Here is a 19,422-nt window from a genome sequence, read left to right on the forward strand (position 1 = left end):
TACCCAAATGGGAATCGATTAAATCAGGCTTAGAGACCCTGCACTGGCTACCTGTGGCTCAAAGAGCCGAATTCAAAGCTGGGTGTATCATCTTCAAGGCTTTGCAAGGCAAGGGACCTCTATTCATCAGGCACCTGATTGGAAGATATGTTCCTTCACGCAGTCTGAGATCTGCCCACAAAGATCTACTTGAGGTACCACGCTTTAAGAAAAAACGACAAGGAGGCAGCAGTTTCCATTTTTTAGCAGCTACCCTATGGAACTCTCTGCCACTAGCCCTCAGACAGAGTAAGGACCTCCTTGCCTTTAGAAAGGCATTTAAGACTCTCCTCTTCACACAGGCATACTTGAAATAAAGATTCTTGCAGACTCACCCCTTGTTATGTTTTTTATCTCTTTCCAGCGCCAAGAAGCTCTCGGGCGTATGTGCGCTTTATAAATTTTTAATAACATAACATCCCTTCCCTGCTGACCCTAGCCTTTTCCCTTCCCTCGTTTTTTTATTTTAGTTTGTTATTTTTCTCCCTCGCCTAATGACTCGAACACCCTGTGTATATACATTTGGGGTGTTGGTGACGTTTGGAGGTGGAACCATTATTGCAGCGACTGGATCCCGTGGAGTCGACCTGACAGAATAACGTGCCCACGAACGTTGCTCTGCCTGGTCCAGTTGTTGCAAAATGGCCACCATGGATGATGTTCTGCAGGCTCTGCTTTTGGTTCAACAGGAGCTGGCCTCCTCGAAAGCGGAAGCCACTGCTTTAAAAGAAAAGGTGGATAGGTTGTCTAGAAATCCCTTTTCGTCATCCAATCCTCAGGTACAAGTGACGGTCCCCCCCCCCTATCCCTCTGGCTAGTCCGGAGAGATATTCAGGGGATCCTGCTAAAACTCAGGTGTTTTTGACTCAAGTTATGTTACACTTCTCGTGTAAGCCTGCGTCATTCCCTAACAATCATTCTAGAGTGGCATTCGCGATATCTTATTTGGTAGGGGATGCAGCCAATTGGGCAGTACCATTGGTAAGGAAAGACGACCCCATTCTCTCGGATTGGTCGGCCTTTCGAGCGGAATTCGAGAAGGTGTTCGATCGAAGGGCCACCACTCTTAGCGCAGACAGAGAGCTTCTCGAATTAAGACAAGGTAGATCTGACTTGGTAACGTACCTTACGAAATTCAACCGGTTGGTGGCTGAAACCTCGTGGCCGGAGGAAAAAAGAATGTCCCTATTCTATCAGGGCTTAAGGGATGGCCTTAAAGATGTCATCGCTCAAATAGATCCCCAACCGGTTACTTGTGTTGATATGGTAAACCTGACCCTGAGACTGGATGGTAGAATGACAGATAGGGGAGGGGACAGGAGAAGATGGGAGAAGGGCCCTTCCAGACCAGAATGGCTTCCACGTAGGGCCTTGCCTTCTCCAGACGCGAACTCCGAACCGATGGAAATCGGGGCGGTCCGTTCCCCCTTAACCAGAGAAGAAAAAGAAAGTCGTAGGGTGGCCGGCCTCTGCCTGTATTGTGGCAAGAAAGGACATTACGTAAGGGACTGTCCTTCCAAACCCAAAAGTTCGGGTACATGGTCCCGAAACAAAAGAGTAGCCATCACTGCTGGTAGCACCAAAGAGGAGGCCTGTGGAGGGGAGGACGGAAACATGAGAGAAACACAACCCTGGAAAGCACCTTCGTTAACGGTGTTAACCCTGCATGAATCTGAATCCCATATCTTAATGCCCATGAGATTAGAGTGCCAACTACAGGTACATGCTGTAACTGTTATGATCGATTCAGGGGCTACTGGGAATTTCATCAATAGTGGTCTTGTAACTTCTTTGTCATTAGATCGGGTACCCAGGGACACTCCTGAGGAAGTCTTGGCGGTTGATGGGAAACCTTTAATATCCGGCCTTATAACAGAACAAACGGAGAGAGTAACACTTACTGTTGATGTAAAAGAAGGCAGGCATCGGGAAGAGTTGGTATTAAATATCATTGAAGCCCCTCAATACGAGGTGATCCTCGGTATGCCCTGGCTCAGCCATCATAATCCCTCCATCGACTGGAAAGAGAAATCGATACAGTTTCTGTCTGAGGAATGTAAATCCCACATGGAACGAAGGGGGGACACTTGTTTTTCACCAGCAGTTATTCCATTGACTGTGGCTACTGCTGCTGAAAAGGATGTGTGTTTACCGGTGGAATATCAGTCCTATAGGGACGTCTTTAGTGAAAGCAAGGCCGAGCAGCTCCCCCCGCATCGGTTGTATGATTGTAGAATAGATTTGGTGGAGGGAGCCACGATACCATCCTGTAGGGTTTACGCGCTTTCTGACCCTGAAACAACTCATTTGAAGGAGTACTTGGATCATTATGTCGATATAGGCTTTATTCGCCCATCCAGGTCTCCTGCAGCATCCCCCCTGTTTTTCATCAAGAAAGCGAATGGGGATTTTTGAGGGCGTGTGTGGATTATCGGATGCTGAATAAGAACACCATCAGAAACCGATATCCACTGCCTCTTATCTCTGTTTTGTTGGACCAGGTTCGATAGGCCAAGGTGTTTACCAGATTAGATCTTCGGGGGGCGTACCACCTGGTCCGCGTCCGAGAGGGGGATGAATGGAAAACCGCGTTCAAAACGAGATACGGCTTGTATGAATATACTGTAATGCCGTTCGGACTGTGCAATGCTCCAGCGGCATTTCAGTACTTTTTGAATGACGTCTTGAAGGACGTGGTGGATGTCAGTGCGGTGGAATACATCGATGACATTCTGATTTATTCAGAAAACACCACAGAACATACACGGCATGTAACCGAAGTACTACAAAAGTTACGAGAGCACAGGTTGTTTTGCAAATTAAGTAAATGTGAATTCGGTGTGGACAAGGTTGAGTTCTTAGGGGTCCTGTTAAGTCATGAGGGGCTGCAAATGTCTGATAGAAAGATACAGGCAGTACTTGAGTGGTCCACACCCACATGCGTGAAAGACGTGCAAAGGTTCTTGGGATTTGCGAACTATTACCGACGGTTCATTTTGCGGTTTTCTCAAGTGGCAGTCCCTTTGACTAAACTGCTTAGGAAAGGAGTAAGGTTTATGTGGTCCCCTGAAGCCGCTGAGGCATTCAAGTACTTAAAAGAAGCCTTCACTACTGCACCGATACTCGCTCATCCTAGACCAGAATATCCTTATGTTGTAGAAGCAGATGCTTCTGACGAAGCCATTGGAGCTGTGCTTTCTCAGAGAGATAAGGACACCGGGCAGCTACATCCGGTGGCGTATCTGTCTAGGAAACTAAGCCCACCCGAACAGAATTACACCATCGCTGAGAAGGAGTTGTTAGCGATCAAAAGAGCATTCCAAGAATGGAGGCAGTATCTTTGGGGGCCAGACACCCAGTTACTGTCTATACAGACCACCGAAATCTTCAATACATGAAGACAGCTAAGCACTTAACGCAAAGACAGATGAGGTGGATGCTCTTTTTCGCAGAATACGATTTCACCATCACCTTTAGACCAGGGGCCGAAAACTTGAAAGCAGATTCCTTATCCCGCAGAGATCAGTTGGAAGACCATGGTAGCGAGGAAGCGAAAATGGCCATAGTAAGTCCTGACAAAGTGGTCTGTGCTATACAGGCCAACACCTTTTTGGACATTGTACGCAAAGCAAAGGATCATAATGCATGGGTCCTTTGGGTTACGAAGGGTGCCAATCACAACCTGGTGAATGGGTTGCCCTTTCAGGACAATAGATTGTTCCTCCCTACTCCAGAACTGCGGAAAAAGGCTTTTAAGTGGTGCCATGATTCTCCTTTGGCAGGACACCAGGGGGTAAAAAAGACTGCTCACCTGATGAAAAGACATTTTTGGTGGGAGTCTGAAAACACCGACATCCCTATTTGGATAGCTCAGTGTGAGGTATGTGCTCGGGCTAAAACCTTCCCGGGAAAGAAGAAAGGACTGTTGATGCCCTTGCCCTCACCGAGAAAACTGTGGCAAAACATCAGCCTAGACTTTGTCACAGGACTACCACAGGATCAGGGTAAATCAGCAGTGTTGGTGGTTATCGACAGCCTCACTAAATTAGGACACTTTATACCTTGTGTCACTTTGCCAACCGCTGGGCAGACGGCTCAACTATTGCTTACCCATGTCATACGGTTGCATGGCATCCCAGAGGTTATCGTGTCTGACAGAGGCCCTCAGTTTGTAGCAAGATTCTGGAAAGCGTGGTGTCAGGCGTTGCAAATCCAATCCTCGCTCTCAACCAGTTTCCACCCGCAGACGGACGGGCAGACTGAGCGGTTAAATCAGACACTAAAAAAATACCTTAGGTGTTTTGCTGATGATGCTCAGGACTCGTGGGTTTCCCTGTTGTGGATGGCTGAAATAGCGTATAACAACGCTTGGCATAGTTCAGTGGGAGTTTCGCCTTTTCTTGCTACTTACGGGTTTGAGGCACGTATCCTTCCCGTGCACATCCCGGAGGAGGTGTCTCGACAGCCCACGGTTTTGGGACAGATGCGGAAGGTCCAGGCCCTACATAAGAAGGTTCGGGTGCATTTGGAGAGGGCGAAAGCTGTGTACAAGAAATGGGAGGACAAACACCGTGTGGAGGGCCCCACGTTCCAAGTTGGTGATAGGGTCTGGTTGTCGACTCGCAACATTAAGTTTAAGTTGCGTAGTGTGTTCCATCCCCGTTACATTGGGCCATATACCATCGTGAAGAGAATCAATCCGGTGGCATTTAAGCTGAGACTGCCTGGTTCGTTGCGTATACATCCGGTATTCCATTGCAATCTTTTGAAGCCTGCTCTCTCGGCTAGGAGGAGGGCCCCGCCCCCGGTACTCGGAAATGAATATGAGGTTCAGAGTATTAAGGACTCTAAATGGTGCATGGGCGTTCTGTGGTACCTGGTATCCTGGAAAGGCTACTCATTGGAGGACGATTCCTGGGAACCTGTTGGGAACATACATGCCCCGGGTGCTGTCCGTGCATACCATCGTAGATACCCCTTGAGGCCTGGTCCTAGGAGGCGCTAGGGAGGGGGGATGTACTGTCAGGATCCACAGCCTATCGCGCCTGCCACGCTAGAAACTACATTTCCCATGAGCCTTGAGGCTCCACTCAGGAAGTACATCTGGGGGAAAGATGCGCTTCCGGTTGCGCGTTATTCAGTTCCCTGTTTGTCTTCAGCGTGAGAGCGGAAGCTCTGCACGCTAATACCTAGTTCCTGAAGCCGCCGGTCGGAGTGCGACGGAGCGGGACCTCCGGTGTCTGCTGTGTGGATCTCCCTCCGTGAGGTCTCAAACGTCATCACCAAGCTCTTGGTTTGAGCAGTTCCGCAGGTATTGTTGTACCAAATCTTCCGCCGCCTCTAGCGGCTAGCATTCTGCCCACGCTTAACATTTCGAGCATATTTATTCTGGAAGCTAGTGTCTTACTTCCTAGAGGCTCCTTGGTTTTGGGTGTTGCGGAACGCTGTGGCGGTCGAAACCACGTGTTACCGTACACCTTTGTACTTTCATGACTGTATCGGTAGCGGGGCACTGTAGTGAGGTTAACTACGTGTCGCTGTTACTCTCCTGGCATTTGAGGGAATCTATACAAGCGGGGGCATTGTAGTGAAGTTAACTACATGCTCCTGGGACCTTTGTTCTTGTTTTACGTTTGGTGCACCTTAACAGAATTCAGTGGTGGTCGCAACTACGTTTTTCTGTTGTAAAGCCTTATTCACTTTTAGGTCGTTACTGTGGTTCCTCTGAAGAAAAGGGAGCGGAGTGTTGTAGTTCTTGCTTCCTACACACTGCCGTTTCCCTCGTACGTTGTCTGGATCATATATACATTATTTCCGGAATTCTTGGACCCCCATGTATACATTGAGTCCTTCTAACAGTCTGTGGTATGTGGGATATGATTGGTTACGAGTGTCCAGTAAAGTGTGAATGCGTCTGTTAGGTGAGGATCTTCATTCACCCTCTGCTTCTATGTTCCTAGGATATTCTTACAGGCTGTGACTGAAGGGCTGTGTTGGTTTACTATCAAAGGCTTGGTTTTTCTTATCATTCAGGTATATATAATTAAGTATAATTAGCGAGACTTCATGAGAGTAGTACTGTGTGGCATTAAGCACTTATTTGATACATGTCTTGTTTTTTGTTACAGGCATCCCTTCCCTGCTGACCCTAGCCTTTTCCCTTCCCTCGTTTTTTTATTTTAGTTTGTTATTTTTCTCCCTCGCCTAATGACTCGAACACCCTGTGTATATACATTCGGGGTGTTGGTGACATTTGGAGGTGGAACCATTATTGCAGCGACTGGATCCCGTGGAGTCGACCTGACAACCTGCCCCCTTCCAAGAACTGTGCAAATCTTTAGCCAGGACATTTCAAATCAAGGTCAGCTCCATATATGATAAGTTTGCATCCCTACCTATGGCCACCGCGCTCTCTTCGGTCATCAATGGGAACACGACCCCCTCCTTCACTCAGTTCAATCAAATTGCCGTTTCACAAGTTCACAACCTCATCCTCACGATCAAGTCAGGTTCCCCAACCGACCCCTGCCCCACCTCGGTATCCAAACTTATCCCAGAACTCCTAGCACACAAACGTACTGAAATATGCAATGCCATGTTCAATACAGGTATCTATCCAGAAACCTGGAAAAGGGCAATTATTAAACCCCTCCTAAAAAAACAGCACCTCGACCCTTTAGATCCTAAAAATCCCACTCCCAGCCAAAATCTTCGAAAAATTAATGAACACACAACTGGCTCATTTTATCGAGGTAAACAAACTCCTTGACGAATCACAATTCGGCTTCAGGACAGGCCACGGCACCGAAACAGCACTCATCAAAGCCGCAGACAAGATAAGAGCCACAAGAGACCTAGGCGGGACAGCAGTCTTAGTCTTACTGGACCTGTCGGCCGCCTTCGACATGGTCGATCATGCCTCCTTGATCGGCCGTGTCGAGGAGATGGACATCACACTCAAGGCCAAAGAATTACTGTCCTCCTTCCTGTCAAACCGATCCCAGCTTGTGAGCCTCGGAGAGTTCAACTCCCCCTCCTTCACTCTCCCATGTGGGGTGCCTCAGGGATCTTCCCTCAGTCTGACACTATTTAATATCTACGTGTCGGACCTGGCCAAAACCATCAAAACCCATGGGATGGGGCTAACCACATATGCCGATGACACACAACTGGTCCTAGCCATCAAAAACAATGGAGGAGAAATAACGTCCAGATTCCAAGCAGGCATGATCGCCATCAGCTCCTGGAAGGCCAAAAACTAATTAAAATTAAACTCAGACAAAACAGAGGTCATGATCTTCGGCAACCTACACCCCACAGGGTCCCCTTCCTGGTGGCCACCTGAACTAGGCTCCCCCTCCTCCAGTACAGAAAGTAAGAAACCTTGGAATCATCTTTGATGACAAACTCTCCTTCGTAGCCCATGCAAATGCCATCACCTCTTCAGCCTTCTATACACTAAGAGTAATCAAGAAACTACTTCCATTCCTTCCCTCCAACACAGGAAAAACCGTGATAAGCTCCCTGGTATTGACTAAAATAGATTACTGCAACAGCCTACTCCTAAACGCACAGAAATATGTAATCAGCAAACTACAGCTGATACAACACGCTGCCGCCAGGATCATCACAGGCACCCCCAAGCACCAACCCATTTTAGCAGAGGTGAAAAAGATACATTGGCTCACAATTCCCAACCGCATTAAATTCAAGGCACTTTGCATAGCCTATAAAGCAATCCATCAATCAGGTCCCATCTATCTAAGAAGAGCCTTGTACACGCACACACACCTGGCAGAACTCTACGGTCCTCTTCTGCCACTCTCCTGATGGTTCCCCGCACCTACAGGATCTCCTGGGGAGACAAAGGATTCACCGTAGCCACAGTAAAACTATGGAATTCTCTTCCCTCACAAATCAAAGCATCCCCTACGTTGCTCTCTTTCAGGAAGCTACTAAATACTTGGTTATTCACTCAATAAACAGCTTTCAGCCTTTTCCTACCTATCCGCGTCCTCAGCGCCGAGACACCCATGGGTATTTGTTGCCCTCTACAAATTGCTTAAATAAATAGATAAATAAATAAATAAATAAATAAATAAATAAATCTTACCAATGGAACTGTATCCAGCTCCTCTGTGTATTCCTTGACACTCAAGCTCTTTTTACTCGAGACCTACGATACAAGACAAACCTATCCTAGATTTATTTTATATGGGTGGAGCATGTAGAATAGAGCCATCACAGGGGGGTGGAAGGAATGTAACAAACTGCATAAGAGAAGCCTTAAGTCCTTAAAGGGGGATACAAAGACAAGTTTCCTCCTTAAAGGAAGGGGGAGTGAGCTTCATCGCTGGGAAAGACAGAGGCCTCACAGTTGAGGGTAGGAAAGTGAAAAACCTCAGAATAGGGATTTCTAGTTGTGAGCATATGGGTTTTAAAGCCCGGCTAAGGAAAATAATAATGTTAATTACCAAATGAGGCCCTTGATAGAAGGTAAAGAAAGGTTTCCTAAAAAGAAGGGGATTATAGGGAAAGCGTTTGAAAGAGGAGGATGGAACGAGGTGTCTCACCAGGACACAGGAAGAGTCTTATGGAACAGGATTGACAGAAGGGTGGGTGGAAAATAAGCAATGACTAGCTAACAAACACACTAACAGTAAGAAAGGTCTTGCATGAGAAATTTGAGAATAGTGCCAGAAAAACATAAATAAGGCAAGAAAAGAGTTATGAACGGTCGTATAATGATTTGTTTTGAATATTCAGAGTTATGGATAGAAAAGAGGAGGGCAGGGGTGAGAATTTTAAAGAACAACAAATATCTACCTGAAGATGGGAGCAGACTCTTCCCAATAGCTCGTACACACTGTCTCTGGAGAGCAGGGACACGAAGATGTACTGATAACACAGGAAAAAAGAAGAATCTTGTTACTGAAGCAGGGTGCGGGCAACTTCCCCCTCACTTTTGCTTATAATTGGTCACCTGCCAAAGCACCCATGACACTTCCGAATACACCATTGGGGTATAGAAATGAAAAGGGAACTAACGATGTAAAATAAAACAAAATCATGTTTATCACCCAGAGTTTTTGTGCTTCTAAAACTATTGTTCTACACATGGCTTCATCTCAACTAAGCGGATAAAGCTGTGGTTACCCACACACTTTTTAAAATATATTTTTACTGATTTTACATTTTAACGTACAACTAGGCATGCTCATGTGATACATATCAGATGTATAAATTATTAACTTTGTTATATGTATATCTTTTGTTATAGGTAGCCCACTCCGCGATAGATACACACAGTGCCCCATCCTTAATACAATAGTAAACCATTGTGGAGTTTGGCCTCTGAGATCAACTTTACAATTAAGGTCCTAATTATGTTGTTGTTGTGAACGACGGCACATCGGTGTCAGTCCCACCGACATCTGCCCCTCTGGTCCACCCGCCACATTACGATGCAGTGGGCGGGGGAACCGTTCGCCAGGGCCGGACTGGGAACCAAAACCGGCCTTGGCAAAGTGCTTGGCCGGCCCCCCTGGGGGGAGGTTGTGGGTGCGACCGAGCTTTTTGCTGGGGCCGGTTTTTGGCCGATTTTGTTACAGTGCCGATTTTGCAGCCTTGCTGCAAAAACGGCCCTGTAACAAAAGCAGCCCCCAGGGGCCCAAAACCGGCCCCCACTCTTGCGGCGCACCGGGGGATTGCCCATTGCCTGCAACGGCCAGTCTGGCCCTGCCGTTCGCTGCTGTTCTGAAGGGCTCCTTGAGCCCATCGGTGCATCAGAAATGCTCATGATTCCTTAATGACTTTGGGGGCCACTAGCAGGACCCCTTTCCCACCGGGCCCTCTGCTATGGGGGGTGGGAGGCACCTATAGTACCTCCCTAAACATCCATGCACCATGTGCCAGACACTGCATGGTGCCTGCTACAAGGTGCAAGAATGTCCACAAACATCAATTTTTAAATGGAAGCTTGTGGTGCATTCTTTTTCTGCCCACTGCACAAGCTTCTTTTAGAAAATGGATGTTTGCAACCCCCTAATAGGCGGTCACATCCTAATCCTGAGGTCGGAACCGCCGACCTAAGGTGAGGCGGTTCCAGACCGATGCGGTGTCCCGACATCTTAATCAGCCCCTAAGAAACGACAAAGAAAAAGAAAGCCAGTGTCCAGCCAATTACTGCAAAAAAACACCAGTTGATTCTTATCAAATGAGATTTGTCTCATAATTAAAAGGTGCGCTCATTTATGCTAACAGCCGCGAAAGGATGTCTGCACATCCCATTATTATTAAATCACTTAGACTGCCTCCGGAATCATGGCTGCTCCCTCTCAGTATGAAGTGCCAATATGCCCTTGCATTCACCTGCCGCCGGCTGCATAGGCGTTCCTCAACCCTTAAGGCTGCTCCTTCTGCGTCCACCCATTTCTCAACTTATATCTTCTACCTACTCTGGGAGAGCCCTTTCGTGATTTTCAATACACTGCTACTGCGCGCTTTCTATCACCAGTGCCAAGTCAAGGAATTTGGAGCTCCCCTATCATTCCTTTGGGTGAGAGTGTAGGACAAGTAAGCATGTTTCCACTCTATTGAAGTGCTCTATGTGCACAGTGCATTACAAATCAGTTATCACCTTACACCAATAGTATGCAATAACTGGGTAGGCCCAGACCATGTGCATGAAAGTTGTACCTGTCAGTGACCACCTAGTGACATTTTGTCCCTGGTTCCTGATATCATATTTAGCCTGTGTGGCATCATATAGAGGTGAGGTACAGGGCACAAGTCCTAAAAAAAGAAGTGGGGGGACTCTCCACGGTAGGCGTGGCCACAGGAAGTGACATCACGACAGGAAGTGACATCACAACAGGAAGTGACATCACAACAGGAAGTGACACACATTCGGACTCCATATTCACGTTATTCTATCGATGAGTGTTATCTCTCCTCCTATTGTAAACTAGCGACTCTGTATTAAATAGTTTTGTCTCAGCTGCCTCTCTCTAGCTGTGGCTAGATTTATTTATTTTATTTATAAACTTTTATATAGAGCGAACTTGATCCCGAAGGATATCAGAACGCTTTACAATTTGCAGCAAAGGTAACAAATCAGAACATTAGTCTAACATTGGGAATCTTGGCTGAAGACAATGGAGCTGCCGGGGCATTAACTTGGGTCAATGCCTACATTTTAGATATATTACCTGGCCATTGTATTTATTTTAGCAGATTTATTTATTTCTATTTATTTTAGGAAATGTATTTAGGTTTGGTATATTTTAGTTTGACTTATTTGCCTTCATTTACTTCAGTGCAACAAAATATAAACATTGCTTTACTTTGTGTTAATACTGTATTTTTGTGATAGTTCCTAAAAAAAGGGCCGATTATGACTCATGCATTGTAATGGTTGTTTCCCCCTTTACAGAGACTACTTACTATAAAATCGGAGTGGGCCTAGCTCATGATGTCATTTTGTGGGGACCCCTTGAAGAAAGCGGGCAGAACCTTTGCAAAACTTTGTGCCCCCCTATCCAGTAGTGCAATTATCCAAACACTGACAGGATTGAGCCTAAATTAAAAATATACTGACATACGTAATGCCAAGTCAGACGTCATCATGGAGTCATGTTTAACAATCCAGCTCCATCCTACACCTCACCATTCCACAAAATTATACAATTCAGACCAACAACACAAACTAGAAGGGGGCGTTGCTGTCATCATTAAACATTCCATGTGGAAACAGCGACACACGGAAGAACACACAAGGGTACACCATCATACTACTTACATTTTGTAGCCTGGTGTCAATTGTTCAATGCAGGGCTTAATTTGTGCCAGTGCTTAGCGCCGGCACTTAATTGGCAGGGCCGGGTCTAGTGGGACTCTGATTCTACACGCACGAGGCGCACAGTGCATGTAAAATGTTTTAATTTAACTTACAGCACACTTGCTAGTACTAATACTTAATTAACTCCTCAAATCTCGTGCAGCCGCATCGCATTGTGTTTAGTTTTTCACATCTCAGTTTACCCTTAGTTGTTCACGATCACTTGAATAATGAAATATTCTGCGTGGGAGAGCTCTTTGGCAGCACTCTGCCAGGTTTCTCTCTCGTCACTCTCATGCTGCTGTGTTAAAGAGCCTCGGTTCTACCGCACAAAGAATTAGGGTGACCAACTGGCATTGGTGCAAATTCAGGACGGTGAGTGTAAAAATTCAGGACAAAGGGTCAAAATTCAGGACACAAATTCTGGACAGGAGGTCAAAATTCAGGACAAAACTTCAGGACAATAGGTACGTTTTACAGACACATCAGAGGTCGCGCAATAGTATATAAGTAAGCCCAGCAATTTCCAAAAGTATTCAACCATTTGCAAACCTATCCATCATGTATCCTTCCATCTATCATTTCACTCATCCATCCCTTCATCCATCCCCTCATCCATCCTTTCACTCATCCTCCATTATCCATCCATCCATCCACCCTTTCACCCTATCCATCTGTATACTTATCCATCCACTCTTCATCCCATCCGTCCATTCACTCATCCATTCAGCCATTTACCCTTTCACCAATCCAGCCATCCTTTCACTTACTAATCCTTCCACCCATCCACTCTTTTAGTCATCCATCCATCCTCCCTTTCTCTCTCCATCGACCCTTTCACTTAGCCTTCCTTCCATCCATCCATCCACCCACCCATCCATCCATCTGCTCATCCACTCATGAATCCATCCATTGCCCCTATCACTCATCCATCTATCATTTCACTCCTTCACACATCTATTCATCCTTTTGTCCATCTACCCTCCCTTTCACTCACTCATCCATACTTGCACCCACCCTTTCACTCATATGTCCATTCATTCACCCTTGCACTTATCAATCCATCCATCATTTCACTCATCCACCTACCCCCATCATCCACCCACCATCCACCCACCCACTCATCCATCCATCCTTTCACCCACCCACCATCCAATCCACTGATCCATCCTTTCACTCATCCACCATCCACCCACCCACTCATCCATCCATCCTTTCACCCACCCACTCATTATCCATCCATCCATCCTTTCACCCACCCACTCATCATCCATCCATCCATCCTTTCACCCACCCACTTATCCATCCATTCATCCCTTCACCCACTCTCCATCCATCCATCCTTTCACCCACCCATCCATCCATCCCTTCACCCACTCTCCATCCATCCTTTCACCCACCCATCATCCATTCATCCATCCTTTCACCCACCCATCGTCCATCCATCCATCCATCCATCTGTCCTTCCCCTCATCATCCATCCATCCTTCCCCTCATCATCCATCCATCCTTTTCCCTCATCATCTATCCATCCATCCTTTTCCCTCATCATCTATCCATCCATCCATCCTTCCCCTCATCATCCATCCATCCATCCCCTCATCATCCATCCTCTCCCGTCATGCATCCATCCTTCCCCTCATCCATCCATCCATCCATCCTTCCCCTCATCATCCATCCATCCTTTTCCCTCATCACCCATCCATCCTTTCCCCTCATCATCCATCCATCCATCCTTCCCCTCATCATCCATCCATCCTTCCCCTCATCATCCATCCATCCTTTCACCCACCCCCTCATCATCCATCCATTCCCTCATCATCCATCCATCTATCCCCTCATCATCCATCCATCCACCCTTCCCCTCATCATCCATCCTTTCACCCACCCCCTCATCATCCATCCATCCTTCCCCTCATCATCCATCCATCCCCTCATCATCCATCCATCCCCTCATCATCCATCCTTTCCCGTCATGCATCCATCCTTCCCCTCATCCATCCTTCCTTTCATCCAACCTTCCCCTCACCCATCCATCCATCCCATCCATTTATCCTGTCCTTCATCCATCCATCCTTCCCCTTACCCATCCATCCATCCCATCCATTTATCCTGCCTCTCATCCATCCATCCTTCCCCTCCATCCATCCTTCTCCTCATCCATCATCCTTCCCCTCACCCATCTATCCATCCCATCCATTTATCCTGCCCCTCATCCATCCATCCTTCATCCTTCCCCTCATCCATCCTTCCTTTCAGCCATCCTTCCCCTCACCTATCCATTTATCCTGCCCTTCATCCATCCATCCTTCCCCTCTATCCATCCATCCTTCCCCTCATCCATTTATCCTTCCCCTCATCCATCCTTCCCCTCCATCCCTCATCCTTTCCCTCATCCATCTTTCCCCTCATCAATCATCCAGCTACCCTTTCACCCATACATCCAGCTATTTACATTTTCTCTCCATCCTTCCCCTCACTCATCAATCCATCTATCCTCTCTCATTATCCATTTATTCAATTTTTCATTCATCCATTCACCCTTTCACTAATTCATCCAGCCATTCACTTACTTACACGCCCACCTTTCCATATTAATTTTGAGCTGAGCCCTTTTGAGAAGAGGCCCATCAAGAACTTCACCCTCGCTGCAGGGGCCGTTCCAGGACTGGGACAGAAGCCACCCAAAGCGGAGACAGGATCCACCGCAGGGGGGGACAAGAGCCATCACAGGCGGGGGTGGACCGGAGCCACAACATGGGGGGACAGGAGCAGGAGTCATCACAGGAGAGGGAACGTGATCCACCAGGGTGGGCACAGGGGTGGGCAGGCACTAGTCTAGTATCATCTTGGGCTTCTCGCCCCCTCCTGCACAAAACAACGAGAAGACAGGCTCTCTGTCCAAAATGCCATCCCCCACTGTGATGTACAGTACTTACAGGAGATACTCTGAGACAACTGATTGAACTGATTGTCCTCCATACTTTGTTAATCAGTGTGGGTGCGATTGTGCCATTTCTTTATTGTATTACATTATGCATGTTTGAAGAACCGAGGTTTGCTTACAAATTAGTGACAGTAATTAAGCTCTGTGAAGAAAAGCAGGTGCTGCCTCGGTGTAATCAGGGGTGTATCTGGCCGAGTCTAGGATGTTTGGGGCCCTGGGTAGAAATGGAATGTGTGAGCCCCCCTCTAAATAGCAGATACAAGACGCATTCAGGGTTGTTTGCGTGTGAATGGATGCCTCCTGCTCCGAAGCTGCGGCCCCCCCTCTGTCACCTTCAAGCACCTCTTAACAGCTCATCAAGGGCTGAAGGTGTGAGGGTTGCCATCCCGCTGTGCCTCTACGGTGCAGCTGGGGGTCGGAGCTTTCATACAGCATCGGAGTCAAGAAGGGAGGTGGGGGCAAGCTGTGCCCGGTTAAAATTACGGACAAATGGCAGGGGCGTGGTGACCACCGGCGTGCTTAGTAACTTCAGGATTCAGCCAGCCACTCGCCCACCCGGAAATGCTCTATTTACTTTTTGCGCGCCGCACTCCCATTTTTTAATGGTGGACGCGGTTTTAATTTAGCAGGGTGGACGGCGTCCACCCTGAAAAACCCTCGGAAATAAGTGGGGGATGCCGTCCACCCGCGTGGTACCCCGACTCGTGCCCTGGTGAGGTAGCCATCGTTGTAGCATTCACGGACCGCGAGTATCCCCTTTTCCGTCCACCTCTCCATTATCTGGGATTTGAAATATGCCCCACATAGATGAGGGAAACTCCTTAGGGGCAACGCTGCCGGATACAGCTGCCTCTGCCGAATTTTCTTGCTTATTTTTATTCAAATTACTTAATGCTGTAGTGAGGAATATATTGTTGTCTCCAGCAGCTGGCAATGAGTGCCCCTTCATTCTGCGTTTCTCCGATATATCTCAGCTCTTCTTGCCTCATCCCAAGCAGACATTTGGCCATCCATTGAGGTTGTACTGCAGTGTGATAACTGGGCGGGGTTGCAAAATGAGGAGATATATCCGCTGTCTCCCTCTGCCCCGGATCGGGCTCCCAGAGTACTGTATTCATGGCCTTGAACCAGGACTGGGAATTCCAGACCAGAAAGTTAGAAGAAAAATAAAACAAATGTGGAGGAGCATCACTATGATAGGGGGATTCAGCATGCACCATAAGACAACACTGCCTTTCAGGGCCTGTAGGGCATCCCCCCCCAGATTCCCTTCTCTAATATCATAGCCCGTATGATAAATCTTGACGTCCAGATACTTTAGTATCACAGGCTCCCATCGGAATCTTTTCCCAGTCACCGCCTGCTGTGCAGTTGGGAGAACAGGGTTGTTCGAAAATGCACAAAACATTTCTGAATTAGTATAGGGCCCTGGAACCTCATCCAAATCCTCCTGTGACTGTACACCCCATGCCGCTCCACCGACTGCATCTCTGAGGTATCGTAGCATATCATCTGTGTAGAGTAATATGCCAAACACACTCCCTCCCTCAAGGGAATGCATCTGCCTCGCCCTTCCTTTCTTTTTAAATTAGCAAACGTTTCGATCATCAGCGCAGAATGCCATAAGTGATAATGGGCATCCCTGTGTTGTTCCCTTAAGTACTTCAAAGGAATCTGATATGCACTGGTCAATTTGTACCCGCGCCTCAGTTGCAGCGTAAAAGAGTGTAACCCATTTCTCTCCCAGTCCACCCCAGATTCAAATGTCTCATAGCTGTTTGGAGCAAATCCCAATGTACAGAGTCAAACGCCTTTTGCAGGTCTATCTATAGTACCAGGAATTCGGGTACTGTTCCAAAGGGGCCTCCTGAAGGATTCCAAGCAACCTTCTAATGTTTGAGGAGGTGTTCCCATCAGATATGAATCCACTTTGTTCTCATGAATCAGATACTGCAAGCACAGATACTTTTCTAAAGATCTTGTCAACTAAATTCAACTTAGAGCATGGCCTATACAGTTTAGGCCTGGGCGGTAAATTCCGTTCCGCTCGCAGAATTTGAGTAATTTGGGTAATTTGCATTCCGTGGAGAATGCAAAATTGCCTAAAATTTCTGGGTTCCACGACTTCGCAGAATTTTTTGCTTGTTCGCGTTCATAACAATGCGTGTTCACCAGATATTTCCCCACGAGCACGCAAACAGGGATTGTGAACAGTAAAAAAGCACTGCGAACAAGCAATTCCGCATGTTTGCGGAATTTCTGCGTGTTCGCAGAGATTCTTTACCCTTTCGCGGAGATTTGCGTAACGCGATTACGCAAATTCCGCCCACTCCTATTACAGTTCCACATCTGAGGGATCTCTCTCTGGTTTAGGGTGAGAAATCAGTAATGACTTGCTTCTTGCATCAGGAAGGAGGCCTCTGCCTAATGACTCTTTATATATATCAGCCATACGTGGTGCCAACAGAGAGGCATATGTCTGGTACAACTCCGGAGGGAGCCCATCCTTTACTGGCGTTTTGCCCCATGATAATTTTCTTACCCCTGCCTTAATTTCACTTTCTATGATGGTGCCACCCAATGTGTCTCCCAATATGTCTCCTGCCTTGTCTGGCAAACGTGGTAGCGTGGTCATCAGTAAGAAGGACTCAATCAACTCCTTAGGTATTTGAGTCTGTCTACCACATAATATTTTGTAGTTTTGAGTGTTTGAATAAATACGCCATGTATTTCGGTCTGTGGGTGCACCGTAGTCTCATCCCGGGTCATAATATGCGAAATGGGTTTACCCCACTATTCAGTTTGGGTTACCCATGCTAATAACCCAGCAGCGTTTCCACCCACCACATGTCTAGTGTATAAGTATTCTTTATGGGTGAACTATCCCAGTTGGTCCAGGACTACTGTGCGTTTATTAAAAATCTTTTAATTATCAGTATTAAATATACCTGAGTGTTGTTCAGTCTTTGCTGTAAGAGTGGGTCTAAGGGTGGGGTCTGTGGTAACATTCTTCTTATCAGTATAGAGTTTGCCCTCTATCAATTCCCTCTCCAGTGTCCTCTGAATCCCCACTGCTTGCTTCATGCAGTGCCCTTGTGTTACCACATTGAATGCCTCCCGTACAGTAAATAAGTGTTCAGTGATGTCTTACTGTTGAATTGTTTCAGCCAGTGGGTCTCAGAACACAGGACCTTGCAACAGTGAGGCTGGAAGTCTCCAGTTCGGAATGTGGGTCCATTTTTTGACCCTGTCGTATGCGTATTCAAGTAGGTTGTGGTCAGGTAGAGTGTGACCCAAATACTCTATGTGGATGACAGATTTCCCAAACTAGAATCTAATCAATAGCTTGTCCAGTCTCAGGTCTCAAGTTGTAGATCAGGGGGTAGAAGGAATATTCCCATGTGGCCCTCATTCTTGGCCCTACATATATATCATGTAAATCCTAGTTTTCTGCCCAACACCAGAATTCCTGGGCTAGTTTAATGTTTATAGAATCTACCAGTGGTGGAGTGGACTGATCAAGGAACACATCAGTTACACAATTACAGTCTTTCACTAACAAATTGGGTCCCTATGGGTCATGCACTAATAATGGATACAGAGTTTCCAGGAAGTGTGTTTTCCCTACATTCGGGGCATATATTATTCAGAGTGTAACCTAAACACCAAATAAACTGCCCTGCACTATGTCATATCTGCTTCCCTCATCAAGGTAAGTGACAGTAACCTCAAACGAGGTCCCTGGCTTAATCCAAATGATTAACCGCCTGATTCATCAAGCTAAATTGCACTTGCAAAGGGCAAGATTCTCAGAATCTTGCCTTTTGCGAGTGCAAATTTTGCATTTAGGATTCATCATCCCAAATGCAAATTTCGCTATTTAAGAATTTGCACATTTGCGAATAATTGAATTTAAGGAATCTCTATTTGAGATTCCTTAAATGCAATTCATGAAGCATTTTAAAATTGCGAAATGGCAATTTTGGGCCGCTATTTACCGAGAGGTCAGACCTCTCGGTAAATAGCAAAAACTTAGAAAAATGCATTTAAATGCATTTTTCTAAGTTGCATGTTACACACACACATGTCCTTTGGACATGTGTGTGCGCAACACCAATGTAGATTATATTGCAGGGGCGCTACAGGGTGTCCTTTGGACACCCCTGCACCCTTGAAATCGCATCCTTATTTGCGATTAGCTAATTGCTAATCGCAAATAAGGAATAACTCCCCATGCATTCCTATGGGCTTGTAGGCCCATAGGAATGCATGGGGAGTTATTCCTTATTAGCGATTAGCAATTAGCTAATCGCAAATAAGGAACATGTAGGAATCGCAATAATTATTGCAATTCCTACATGAATCCCGTTTTGCAAGTCCTTAATAGCGATTCGTTATGAATCGCTATTAGGGGCTCGCAAAACGGGAGAATGATGAATCAGGCTGTAAAACTCTAGCATAGGAGGAACGGCCTGTGGCATATACTTGGCCACTTAATCTTTTTCTTAACTTACTCACTTCATGATCTGCGACTCTTGGGTGAAGACAATCAGGTAGATTAATGAAAGGAAAATCAGCTCGCAAAGGGCCAGATTCT

At 46.6% G+C, this 19,422-nt stretch overlaps 1 protein-coding gene across 1 annotated transcript in view; it reads right to left on the minus strand.

The window, feature by feature from the left end:
* GRAMD2A (GRAM domain containing 2A) overlaps window positions 1-19,422 on the minus strand; it is a 124,160-nt gene that overhangs the window by 50,612 nt on the left and 54,126 nt on the right. The window contains exons 6-7 of the mRNA XM_086959856.1: window positions 8,866-8,937; window positions 8,153-8,215 (exon numbers count right to left, since the gene is read on the minus strand). Of these exons, the coding sequence (XP_086815982.1) occupies window positions 8,153-8,215; window positions 8,866-8,937 (135 nt within the window). The remainder of the gene's footprint in view (window positions 1-8,152; window positions 8,216-8,865; window positions 8,938-19,422) is intronic.

The sequence above is a fragment of the Lissotriton vulgaris genome, chromosome 2_2 (assembly GCF_964263255.1).
Source record: "Lissotriton vulgaris chromosome 2_2, aLisVul1.2, whole genome shotgun sequence".
NCBI classification, from domain to species: Eukaryota; Metazoa; Chordata; class Amphibia; order Caudata; family Salamandridae; genus Lissotriton; species Lissotriton vulgaris.